This window comes from Malaya genurostris, chromosome 2 (assembly GCF_030247185.1).
Source record: "Malaya genurostris strain Urasoe2022 chromosome 2, Malgen_1.1, whole genome shotgun sequence".
NCBI lineage: Eukaryota > Metazoa > Arthropoda > Insecta > Diptera > Culicidae > Malaya > Malaya genurostris.
Window position 1 is genome coordinate 199,096,442 of NC_080571.1, and position 13,634 is coordinate 199,110,075.

Sequence of the window (13,634 nt, forward strand, 5' to 3'; positions counted from 1 at the left end):
CAGAGTTATCGCGCGGTAATTGCAGCAATCCAGCTTATCGCCCTTTTTGTACATGGGACAACCAATTCCTTCCATCTATTCCTCCGGTAAAATCTCGTTTTCCAAAATCTTGGTAACGACCCAGTGTAGTGCTTTCACTAGTGCATTACCACCGTGTTTTAGTTACTTGCTTGGTAGTTGGTCAACGCCAGCGGCCTTATTATTTTTCAACCGGCTTATCACCTCCTCCACTTCTTGGAGGTCTGGGACCGGCAGTCTATCGTCCTCCGCACGCGTTCCCAAGCTGGTTACCGCGCCGCCACTTTCGTATTCCGCCACATCGCCATTGAGGTGCTCGTCGATCACCTCACAATCGTTCGTGAGAAGATTCCCGTTGGTGCCCTTGCACATATCGGCCTGTGGCACATGGCCTCTGCGCGAACGGTTCACCTTCTCATAGAACTTCCTTGTGTCATTAGCACGGAACAGCTGTTCGATCGCTTCGTGTTCTCGGTCTTCCTGTTGGCGCTTTTTTCTACGAGATACCGAGTTTAATCTGCTCCGCGCCTGTCTATATCGCTCCTCGTTTGATCTCGTCCGGTGTTGCAGCTTGCTCGCCCAAGCTGCATTCTTTTCGGCCACTAACTGTTCACATTCGTCGTCCAACCAGTCGTTCCTTCCATACGGAGCCGCCGTACCTAGCGTTGCTGATGCAGTGCTTCCTCTGGCAGAACGGATGTCTCTCCAGCCATCTTCAAGAGTAGCTGCACCAAGCTGCTCTTCCGTTGGTAGTGCCACTGCCAACTGCTGCGCGTAATCCTGAGCAACTCCAGCTTCCCAGAGCCGCGCGATGTTAAAGCGCGACGTTCGGTTCCGACGTTTGGTAGCCACCGTCAAAAGTTTTGAGCGCATGCATACAGTAATCAAGTAGTGGTCCGAATCCATATTCGGGGGGGGGGGGGGGGGATTAAGAATGTGCTTCTGACTACCATTACTCGGGAGGCCGCAAAATTGACACATCGTTGGCCGTTGTTATTCAATGCGGCATGCAGGCTGTTCGGCCCGATTACCGATCGGTGCATTACCTCCCTTCCTACCTGGGCATTCATGTCACCGATGACAATTTTTACGTCTCTGCGTGGGCAGCCGTCATAGCCTTGTTACAGCTGCACGTAGAACGCTTCTTTCTCGTCATCGGGTCTTTCTTCGTGTGGGCAGTGCACGTTAATGATGCTGTTATTGAAAAAGGCCTTAAATTCTCAACTTACACATTCTAGCGTTGATCGGCTGCCACCCAATCACTCGCTGACGCGTCTTGCCCAGCACTATAAAGCCAGTTCCCAGCTCGTTCGTTGTGCCTCTTCCACACCTTCTGTCCCGTCCAACAAAGCTCCTGCGGCGCTACGACGTCGAAGTTACAGAGAATTTAGTTCGTCGTATATTATCCTGTCGCAGCCTGCGAAACCTAGCGACTTACAGTTTCATGTTCCAAGTTTCCAATCGTAGTCCTTATTTCGTCGCGTGGTTCTATGCCGATTGTTCCGGTTCGTATTCTCTCCTGTATTATTTGTTTACGGGCGGCTTATCAGGCCTACGTCAACCCCCTGTCTCGCCGGAGGATCATCGCGCTTGCTCTGTTTAACGTTCCAACTAGGACGATCCCGTTGGTGGAGTTGCCACCTTGGATTTAGCTGGACGGGATGCAACATTTCATACTCAGCCGCTGGATACCAGAACAGACGCTGTTTGAAGCCGCTCCTAACATGGAGTACAGACATCCTCTAAAGAGGACCTCCTTCCCTGTCAGCATACGACCAAGGTCCCACCGGGGTTGGTTACCCGATCTTTCCTATGGTTGCTCGTACCCAAGCCGGCACCGCGGGGAGGTAGGAATAGGAGTTACTGGACAAGAGGCTAAGAGCCACACTGGGGCCTGAATTACGCATTGTCCAGTCGTTTACCAACCTTCGAAGAACTACACTGATATTGAAAGGAATGAGATTATCCCCGTACTCAGCTGCGATATTTGATTAGGTGATCATTTCGCAACACCGATCTGAAGTAATAATGCAGCCATGAATATCATTTTCAGAAAATCGAAAGATTTTCGTCATCATGCTCGTTCATGATTATGTAAACGATAATCACCGACCATTATTATCGGTGATGATAGCCGATTTTTGACTTTTTTGAGAATGAGCAACATTGTTGTAGCAAAATGCAAAAACACTTGTAGACCTTTGCTCAACTATTAGCAAAATTCTTATCTTTATGTACTGTAGTATTAACTTACTTAAAGTAACCGTGTAAGAAGAAATCGGAATGTCTAGCAACACTGGTATCAGTAAGTGTACAGTAAGTAACATTGTACAAATACCCACGATTTCTATTGAACGAAGTTTTAGGGTGTTCGGAGGATTGCAGTTTTTTTGGTACAATGCTGATGTTATTTCCTGCACGCCACTTTCTAAACCATTCTTCAATCATTGCAAGACGTCAAATCAGACCAAAACAATACCAAACTCTTTTGGATGAGTGACGTTGCCGTTTTTGCGCACACTCTTTGGCGTAAACTTGCTGGTTAATCGTTCTCGTAGTTATGAAGATTTTGCTCTTTAAATCACATTAACAAATTGCCAGCAAAATCGTACTCTGTTAAGAGAGCTTCGACCACTTTTTGACATTGAAATGATCGTTGACCTTTTCCCATAAAACTCTAGACAAAGAAACTGCATGAAGTGCATAATTATTCACTATTCCTTCGATTCCATTTTCGAAAGATTTTGTGTCAGCCTACGTCAAAACGTTCACAATCAAAGATAAAATGCATCTCATTATGTTGACAAAAAAGGAATATATGGCCACACTTCGAAAAAAAAACCCTTGTTTTTACATATTATCAGAAGCATATAAATGGAGCATCGCAGTCAACGCAAATTTACGTGCAAGAACATGTAATATTGCTTGATTTGAAAATGCCATGACTTGTAATTCATTAAAAAAAAACTAACGGCAGCTGTACCTTGATCCGAGAATCATTGGATCACACCGTATGTCCGGTAGTCGACTGAGCCACAGAAGCACATATCGTCTCGGTTGGTAAATGGTGCGTGTTTGACAAATTAGGTCTTTATGAACTGCATCGTATGAGGAATCAGGTCACTTGTAAATTTTTATGAGTATACTCTCACTTAACCCTTTCACGACCATAAGATGTGCAGGACGAAATATGTCAGTACAAGACAATATTTCAGCTATTGTGGGTGTAAATTAACAGAATATCAAAACATATTAGGGTGCATAAGTTTCCTATAATTGCATGGGAAATGTTTTTCCCTATGATTCTTAGAAATAAATAAAAGAAGAGTTGGGTTGATTATATCGTAATTTAATTTATTGCTATAATTATCAGAATAGTAAAATAAATAGATAGTTATGGTATTCTATAAAACGATTTCATGTACTTGTGGACGTTGCATATAACACATTTATTATGTGTTCTATTTTCTATACGTTTTTTTATTTCGATTATAGAGGTTTAACCTTAAGGTCATTCGCCTCTTCGGACCAGAAAAATTTTGTGACCCTATGTGCGGGGTTGGGAATCGACAGGCGTCGACTTGCCCATCACGCTATACCCGTCCCCTTATTTTTTTTCTATACGTCATTTTGCACAAACTTTTTTAGTGCAATAAAGATTGATAGTTCGTTTTACTTATTCGTTCAGAAACACAAATAAGATTTCTTTAACATTTAGTAAAAAAAACATCGATTTAATAGTAATTAAAGAATCTATAACGATTTTTATAGAAGGGAAACATACTTCCCTTGAGCGTTAAGGGGTTAAGGGACGGGTAGTAAAACATTTCATGAATATTCTGTGAAATTTTCAAGCCTATCGGAACAAAACTTATATTAGTTAGCAAGTTTTGGGCCTTTATCTTTGCTTATCTCATACAGCGAAGAAGTAAGAGCTTGACACACAGGCCCAAGATTTCTGCTTCGATTGACTTAAAAACTTGACAAAACATACTTGAAATGTTTCATTATTATCAAGTACAAAAGAAAAATATGATTTTTGAAACTGTTAGACCCTAAGGGCTCCCTAGAGTAATAGATTGTTTCCTTCGGTTGTACAGACAAAAAACTTTGAACGCGTTTTTCTTGAAAACAGGTTTTGAAAGTCCGTGCCCATCCTCATTCAAAAATTACTGTCCCATTTTTTTCAAATTTTGCACACACTTTCTACATGTATAATAGCAGACCCCAACGTATTCCTTTTCGTTGTTAATTAATTTGTGGAGGTTTTATAGCTACAAAATGACGATTTTTTCGAGAAAAATCGTAGATTTGACTTTAAGTAACCACCAAAAATTAAAAAAAATCAAACAGAAACGTTGGGGTCTAGAAAAACATTTACTCTATTTAAAGGCTGCTTTGATTTGTTGACTTCTGATTAGTCTGCGCTGAGATACAGTGGACACCGCAAAATATGATTTTCAAGAAGCGGTCTCAAAGATACCTCTTCGCCGACTTATTTCTTAATATTTTTCTACGAAAAAAAATACAAAATATTGTTCGAACGATGCTTTGTATGTATTATGCAAAACGTTTGAATTTATTTTGTTGAACGATTAAGATGCACTGAACCGATTGGAGTTAGTGTTTTTTTTATGAAATGATTTCAGTTTGTGATATGACTTCGTTAAATCTAAATGACGCAGTGGGGCGAATTTTTGGTTTGGTAAAAACGGCCCCAAGATTACGTCTGAGTCGTAAGTTTGTGGTTGAATTTTTACAAAAATATGTTGACTGTATTCAGTTCACACTGTTTTTTGGTGCGTCCAAAATTGCCAATGACGTGTACACGTTTCTAGACGTTCTAAAAGCTTTTTCATGTTTCTCTAATAAAGTCAATAATTTTAAGATGAAAAAAATTGTTCGTGTATGTAACAGAAATGTGACTGGTCATTTTCGGCTCACCTATTTCGATATTTTTTATTTCGATGTTTGTGCACTGAAAGCCAGATTGTACCCGTATGAAAGGAGACTCCTTGTTCCTCAAATTCAACGCGTTTTGTAGCTGAAGTTTGTAGCTTTTAAATAATATACAACGTTCTGAGTGAAAATATTACTTTCTGTTCTACTTCACGCGTAAAACTCAAAGTGGTCATATTCGACCCAGGTTCCCCTACCTTACTCAATCAAGACATTGCCAGATTAATTGATACTCAAACTACAAGCCTACTCGCCATTACTGTGTAGCACACTTCAGTAAAGGTTTAGTAATGGCACTCTCGTTCGAAGTAAAACCCAACCCAGTTTTAACAGCAGTTGAGGTAGGAACTGGGTTAGTTCTGGCTTCAAGCGAAAACGACATCATTCTTGCGAAAATTACCCTGCCATTCCTCTATTACTGTACCCCAGAACACAGAACATGGGCAAAATTCCGATTCTAAAACTGAGCAAAACGAGTCATGATTTGGTGAAAATAATATATTTTTATGTTATGATAATAAACCATGATTAAAACATCTCGGATCATGATCTATTTGGACTGAATTCGCTGAAATTTAAACGTTACGCACTTGACGTTGTTGGGTATAACTTCAGGCGTGTTGCTGCTACGATGGTAATTTTTACAACATAAATTTAGTCGTTAAGTTCAATTTTTGCAACGATGTTAATTATTGCAACATAAATTCAGTGAAAAGCACGCCGAACTTCTTTTAATCAGAATCATTAACAATTAAAATATTATGTTTTTGAAAGACGACGACGCTTAAAATAACGTGTTTACTTGCGTTCATTGCTTCAGTTTTGATTTTGTGTTTCAGAATTTAAACACTTAAACGAACTGCATGAAAAAACACGTGTGAATCAAACCTCTTAAAAAGAAACTCTATGTCGAATTATTGCAAAATAGATAGTCTTATTTATAATATTTAGGCGAATCAATACAGCTTGTGTTATTATATCTATGAAACAAGTTATTCAAAGTGGTTGAACCAAATATTTTTCTGATTTTCGTTAAATGGTGTTTCAAATTCACAATCGAATTTATTTTTTCTCTTACGCTTGCTCTCGAAATATTATTCTAGCAACAACGGTCACATAAAATATGTATGAATACATTCAAACAAAATGTAACATTGATGTTTGTCAAATGAAAAGCGTAGCCGTGCTTAGTCTCTTATGATGTAAATTTTCGGTTCATTATCTTTATTTTTATGTTATGTTTAATTCTCTATCAGCCAGTAGGTGAAACAACACGATTATGAAATGAACATACTTCAGGATCAAGTAAACATTTTCAGTAGGTCTTGCTTTTCAATGTCTGCTTCTTGCTTTACCATTAATCTATTAAGCAATCTATTACATCACTTGAGGCAGAGGGTTCAAAGTGATATCCGGGTAGAAAATTAGAGTTACGAGCTTCGAAAGAAATGCATTCTTCAAGGAACGTATTCTTGAATCATGATTAATTTTTGATGGGAGAAGAGTTATTGGTTTCATGATAAATTAAAATAATTTCTAATCATGGTAGCAGTAACGGATTTCTCTCGGTGTAGACATAAGCTGAGTCACGATTGAATCAGGTTGATTAAGCACCTTTACTAACGCATTTGGTTGAGTCCTAAAACACTTTGAATCAATTTCTGCTTCAATATTCAATTTTCCACACACACACACACACACACACACACACACACACAAAAACAACTATTCAAACACCCTCGTTGACACGACCGCTTCTGCTTCTGCTCTTCAAACATAGACACACACGCACACACTTACGACCATTCACTTATTCAAATTTGAGAGTACTAAATTTGCCATCACCACTTTTTCAAAGTGCAAAGGTGCAGTTCAAAAGTCATAGCCATCTTTGGTGTAATGCACATAAAGCAGGGGAGAGCCGTTTCGCAACCAACGAGGAAAAAATTACACTCTTAAGAAACGTCACCGCACAAAGAGAACGGATGGCAAAGAGAGTCGAAAGTGGATGCTGGTAAGTGTCCCTTGAAAGGACATAAATGGGAAAATATATGGCATAATACCGTGTGTTATCTAGTTACACAGTGTTCAACCTTGGATATTTTTCCTGGGTACCGCGCGAAGGGAAATTCCATCCCTGGCTTGGCTCCATTCCAGGGGCTGCATTTTTTCAACGTTGGATGCTAGGTTGGTTGGTTGGTTGGAGTTATTTTCAAGATTTCTTTTTTTTCATCCCTCATACTTTACCTTTTACCCTGGGTCGAACAGGCGGAAGCACGCGATATTCGGACAGCACCCAAGAAGTGGGGGACGGGGGCTCTTGTTTATATGCTGAATTCCCGTTTCATGACTGCATTGCTTTGTGCAATCCACCGTAACAAGATTCCAGCCTGGTCAGGAAGGGATTTTCTACCGGTATGCAGGCAGCCCCCGCGGGTCCACTCCTTGCGAGGATGAAGGAGATGTTTCCATCCTTAGACTACATTGCAGTTGTAGTCCCCGTTGCGTTTGCACCTGACCGCAACAACTAGCACAAAGGCGCTCCTTTTGTACTGATTGACGGTAGTTTTTTCATGCCTTACTTACACCAAGTATTAAAATTGATACCGGGTTAGGCGAGAGCTAATTTTTTATTTAACTGAAAAATCAGCTATATATTAACAATATATTTTCTCGGAAACTATTACAGTAAAACAAAAACAAAAATAAAAGATATCCGATTTAAATCGTAAGCACAATCGTGCAATCATGAGATTGACATTGTGCCAAAAACTAATAACAGCTTATTGCACTATTACTAACAGTCCAGATTTAATCGTAACAACAGATCTTTATTCCCAGATCACCTAAAGTTCCAAAGCACAAACAAACTGTTGAGGATTGTTTCTTTCGGAACTTTTCACTTTCGAAGTGAAAAATGAAACAGCAACAGCGGCACTGACGAACACCTTCGATACTATCACATGTGGTGGAAACATTAATTTTAATTTTCCTTGTTTTTCTTCTGGTGCTCTTTTCCCCCACTTTAAAATCCGCCTCCTTACCAACGGAACGGACTTTAATCTAGGTTACGACTGGGTCGGCTGGCGCAATGATTCACTCGGTTGGGCCGGAAAGCCGGTCGAGATGGTGTTCGAGTTCGACACGGTGAGGAACTTCAGCGCCATGGTCCTGCACACCAACAACATGTTCAGTAAGGACGTACAGGTGAGTAACTGTGTGCTCGCGCGTGTATTTCTGAGTATATGGGTTCCACTTGTTCCGCCCCAGCTCCTTGGGACGATTTGCTTTTCACCAGAACAACAGAGAGAAATAAGTTCAAAGTCGTCCCAGACCGAAACTGGAGGAAAATGTCGTGACGGGCAGTGGATTCAACAAAGACAAAAAAAAAATGACTGACCTCCTTTCTCCCGGTTTCCACCGTGCATTCAGTGCGACAAAAACTAGACGCCAAGGGTGATCGAACGAATGTTTTTCACGTGGAGAATACGAGGAAAATGCTAACAGAAATGCAATTCAGTCTTTTGTGATAGACATTGTGTACTTGAGGCACCATTGTATTGCATGTTCCGGGAATTACGTCGATTCGTGTCCTTGTTTTTACTTCAATTCAGGTAGCAATTAGTGCTTGATTCAATGCAAAGTAATATGACATTTAACTAATTTTATCCGTTCCTGAGTCTGAACATTTGAAGTGGAGTTGGGAGCATTATAAAATTGCTAATAACAACTACCCAAAGCATTAAAATTTAACTTGAGAAAGCTACGTTCAGAATTAGAAATCGATACTGAATTTTGGATTACAGAATAGATACTCTTATTTTGAATCAAGATTTTTTGGACATTCCATTTGAGATTTGAAGCTTGGGGATTTAGGACTTAAGATTTGATAATCTAGACTACATTCCTATAACTTTGAGGTTCAATCTCTTAGAATTTTTGAAATATATATTTGAGAGTCAAGTTTGAGAACTTGGAATATAGATCTTAGAATAAGGGACTTGGGCCATGAAATTTTGGAATTGGGAACTTGGGAGTAGAAATTCAATACTTGGGATGTAGCATTTTGCAACTTAAGATTTAATATTCGAGAACACAGGAATTCGGATTTCTAATTCGAGACTTGGAACTTAGGGTTTTCAAATTCAAGAGACAGGGGACTTGGGACTTGGGACTTGGAACTTGAGACTTGGAGCTTTAGACTTGGAACTTAGTACGAGGAACAAGCGAAAAGGGACTTGGGACTTTGACTTGGGACTTGGGACTAGGGAATTGGGAATTGGGACTTGGGACTTGGGACTTGGGACTTGGGACTTGGGACTTGGGACTTGGGACTTGGGACTTGGGACTTGGGACTTGGGACTTGGGACTTGGGACTTGGGACTTGGGACTTGGGACTTGGGACTTGGGACTTGGGACTTGGGACTTGGGACTTGGGACTTGGGACTTGGGACTTGGGACTTGGGACTTGGGACTTGGGACTTGGGACTTGGGACTTGGGACTTGGGACTTGGGACTTGGGACTTGGGACTTGGGACTTGGGACTTGGGACTTGGGACTTGGGACTTGGGACTTGGGACTTGGGACTTGGGACTTGGGACTTGGGACTTGGGACTTGGGACTTGGGACTTGGGACTTGGGACTTGGGACTTGGGACTTGGGACTTGGGACTTGGGACTTGGGACTTGGGACTTGGGACTTGGGACTTGGGACTTGGGACTTGGGACTTGGGACTTGGGACTTGGGACTTGGGACTTGGGACTTGGGACTTGGGACTTGGGACTTGGGACTTGGGACTTGGGACTTGGGACTTGGGACTTGGGACTTGGGACTTGGGACTTGGGACTTGGGACTTGGGACTTGGAACTAGAAAAAAATAACTTAAAACTTGAAACTTGACACTTGAAACTTGAAACTTGAAACTTGAAACTTGAAACTTGAAACTTGAAACTTAAAAATTGAAACTTGAAACTTGAAACTTGAAACTTGAAACTTGAAACTTGAAACTTGAAACTTGAAACTTGAAACTTGAAACTTGAAAACTTGAAACTTGAAACTTGAAACTTGAAACTTGAAACTTGAAACTTGAAACTTGAAACTTGAAACTTGAAACTTGAAACTTGAAACTTGAAACTTGAAACTTGAAACTTGAAACTTGAAACTTGAAACTTGAAATTTGAAACTTGAAACTTGAAATTTGAAACTTGAAACTTGAAACTTGAAACTTGAAACTTGAAACTTGAAACTTGAAACTTGAAACTTGAAACTTGAAACTTGAAACTTGAAACTTGAAACTTGAAACTTGAAACTTGAAACTTGAAACTTGAAACTTGAAACTTGAAACTTGAAACTTGAAACTTGAAACTTGAAACTTGAAACTTGAAACTTGAAACTTGAAACTTGAAACTTGAAACTTGAAACTTGAAACTTGAAACTTGAAACTTGAAACTTGAAACTTGAAACTTGAAACTTGAAACTTGAAACTTGAAACTTGAAACTTGAAACTTGAAACTTGAAACTTGAAACTTGAAACTTGAAACTTGAAACTTGAAACTTGAAACTTGAAACTTGAAACTTGAAACTTGAAACTTGAAACTTGAAACTTGAAACTTGAAACTTGAAACTTGAAACTTGAAACTTGAAACTTGAAACTTGAAACTTGAAACTTGAAACTTGAAACTTGAAACTTGAAACTTGAAACTTGAAACTTGAAACTTGAAACTTGAAACTTGAAACTTGAAACTTGAAACTTGAAACTTGAAACTTGAAACTTGAAACTTGAAACTTGAAACTTGAAACTTGAAACTTGAAACTTGAAACTTGAAACTTGAAACTTGAAACTTGAAACTTGAAACTTGAAACTTGAAACTTGAAACTTGAAACTTGAAACTTGAAACTTGAAACTTGAAACTTGAAACTTGAAACTTGAAACTTGAAACTTGAAACTTGAAACTTGAAACTTGAAACTTGAAACTTGAAACTTGAAACTTGAAACTTGAAACTTGAAACTTGAAACTTGAAACTTGAAACTTGAAACTTGAAACTTGAAACTTGAAACTTGAAACTTGAAACTTGAAACTTGAAACTTGAAACTTGAAACTTGAAACTTGAAACTTGAAACTTGAAACTTGAAACTTGAAACTTGAAACTTGAAACTTGAAACTTGAAACTTGAAACTTGAAACTTGAAACTTGAAACTTGAAACTTGAAACTTGAAACTTGAAACTTGAAACTTGAAACTTGAAACTTGAAACTTGAAACTTGAAACTTGAAACTTGAAACTTGAAACTTGAAACTTGAAACTTGAAACTTGAAACTTGAAACTTGAAACTTGAAACTTGAAACTTGAAACTTGAAACTTGAAACTAGAAACTTGAAACTTGAAACTTGAAACTTGAAACTTGAAACTTGAAACTTGAAACTTGAAACTTGAAACTTGAAACTTGAAACTTGAAACTTGAAACTTGAAACTTGAAACTTGAAACTTGAAACTTGAAACTTGAAACTTGAAACTTGAAACTTGTAACTTGAAACTTGAAACTTGAAACTTGAAACTTGAAACTTGAAACTTGAAACTTGAAACTTGAAACTTGAAACTTGAAACTTGAAACTTGAAACTTGAAACTTGAAACTTGAAACTTGAAACTTGAAACTTGAAACTTGAAACTTGAAACTTGAAACTTGAAACTTGAAACTTGAAACTTGAAACTTGAAACTTGAAACTTGAAACTGTCAACAATAAAACTCGATCTTGAAATGATTTCAACGTGACGATTTTAAATCTGTTTTATATTTTTTCTGTAAATCAGGAACAAACAAACAAAATGAATGAGCTCGAAACGAAAAGAATGATTGTAACACAGTTAAACAGTGTTCTATTATGTTTCAATTTTTTTAAATTGAGCTAAATTTGTCGAGCAATTTTCTCTGCATTGGATAATGTTTTAGAAATGGAGTTATCACATTGCTTGTTTCAATGTAATAAAAAGAAAAAATGCATGCATTTCGGAGATTATTCCAATTAGTCAATTAAAAAACAAATCATCCACCATCCATGATTAGTTCTAGATCCAAACAACCGATTTCCCGAGAAAACAAAATCTGTTTACTCATCATCAGACTATAGCTTACTAGGAAATCATCTTTGACTCCACTCTGATGTAGTCCGATTAAGTCCTCACCGAGACGGGACGGAACCGAGACTGCTGCTGCACTGCATCGCCAATACAAAATACACACAGCGATTGGAAAATGTTGTTTGTTAGTTTCACTGGTAATCCCTTCCGACCCCCATCCTAATAAAAACCGATAAGCTTCGTTCACATTTTCCTCCACCAGACGGCTAGAACAAACTGGAGCGAAAAAGCACTTAAAGATATAATAAGATGACATTTTCTCTGAAACGTTTCACTTTAGTGCTAATTTTCTGCTTCGCCATCACACGGCCATCGTCCCGGTTCTGGTCTGTCAATTTCCCCAACCCTTGCAGCAAACCATCCATAAGGCGTTCATTCAGCACACGTTTTCTAGCACCATCGGATGCAACAGAAGGACTCGACGTTTTTCTTCTCTTTCTACCGAAGCCAGCTGCAATATCCTCAACGATACCGTTTCTTCTGCTAAATTATAAGCTTCTTATATTGCCACGATACGTTTATATTTTGTTCCATTTATTTCCTCATAATTAATAAGTTTCTCCATTAAAGCGATACTCTTTTATCGATCGAATGACCTCTTCCTTATCGAGTCATCTGTGCTGAGATCGGTGTGTGTGTGTGTTTTTTTTTGCGCCAAACTCAAAATACTGATCCTTTTGGATTTTTGCGTTTATATTTTCCGATATCCCTCATAATACAGTTTTCTCCCTCAAACGCTCGCCCTTTCGATGGTTGTCCATCAATACTGCTTGCCTGAAACCGGTTTCAATTTAGAATTGTTCAAATGATTGAACTTCACAGGATCATGATTTTCCCATTATTTAATGTGTCTGTTTCCATTCTCTTCTTCCAGTGAATTGTAGTTTCACTGTTCAGCCCAATCAAGCGTCATTCCGAGTTTATGGTCCAATAACCCGAAGGCAAACAGACCGTTTAAGCTCTTATTAGTAATAAATCTTATATTTCATTGCACTCGACTCGTGCACAAACGGATCCCGTTGCACACCCTGCTCACCCGGTCCATTCCTATTGAGCATACAATACATTGTAGTAATCAGCTTTCCGCACTGACTTTCTCCTACCCTAAATTGCAGGTATTCCTTCATGCGAAAGTTTTCTTCAGCATCGGCGGTCAGCACTTCAGCGGTGAGCCAGTACACTTCTCCTACATGCCGGATACGATTATGGAGAACGCTCGTGATGTCACGATCAAATTACATCATCGCATTGGTCGCTTCATCCAGATTCATCTCTACTTCGCCATGCGATGGATTATGCTGAGTGAAATATCCTTCATTTCCAGTAAGTATGCAGTGTTTGTTTGTTTGTTGTTTGGTGTGTTGCTACCTTCTTGCCATGTTTATTTTGTTCTGCTCACATCGACGAGAGAACTCGAAACTTTACCCGCTACTCACACATACACGAACACAGACTTCCACACCGCGAGCATGGTTTCGGTCGGACCGAAATGGAAACCCGGATGAACAGAACACGAAAATT

At 39.1% G+C, this 13,634-nt stretch overlaps 1 protein-coding gene across 3 annotated transcripts in view; it reads left to right on the forward strand.

Moving 5' to 3' along the window:
• The window catches only part of LOC131426972 (discoidin domain-containing receptor tyrosine kinase B), a 702,887-nt gene that overhangs the window by 542,032 nt on the left and 147,221 nt on the right, over positions 1–13,634 (forward strand). For all 3 annotated transcript variants that reach the window (XM_058589807.1, XM_058589806.1, XM_058589808.1), the window contains 2 exons: positions 8,045–8,184; positions 13,229–13,436. In XM_058589807.1, the coding sequence (XP_058445790.1) occupies positions 8,045–8,184; positions 13,229–13,436 (348 nt within the window). The remainder of the gene's footprint in view (positions 1–8,044; positions 8,185–13,228; positions 13,437–13,634) is intronic.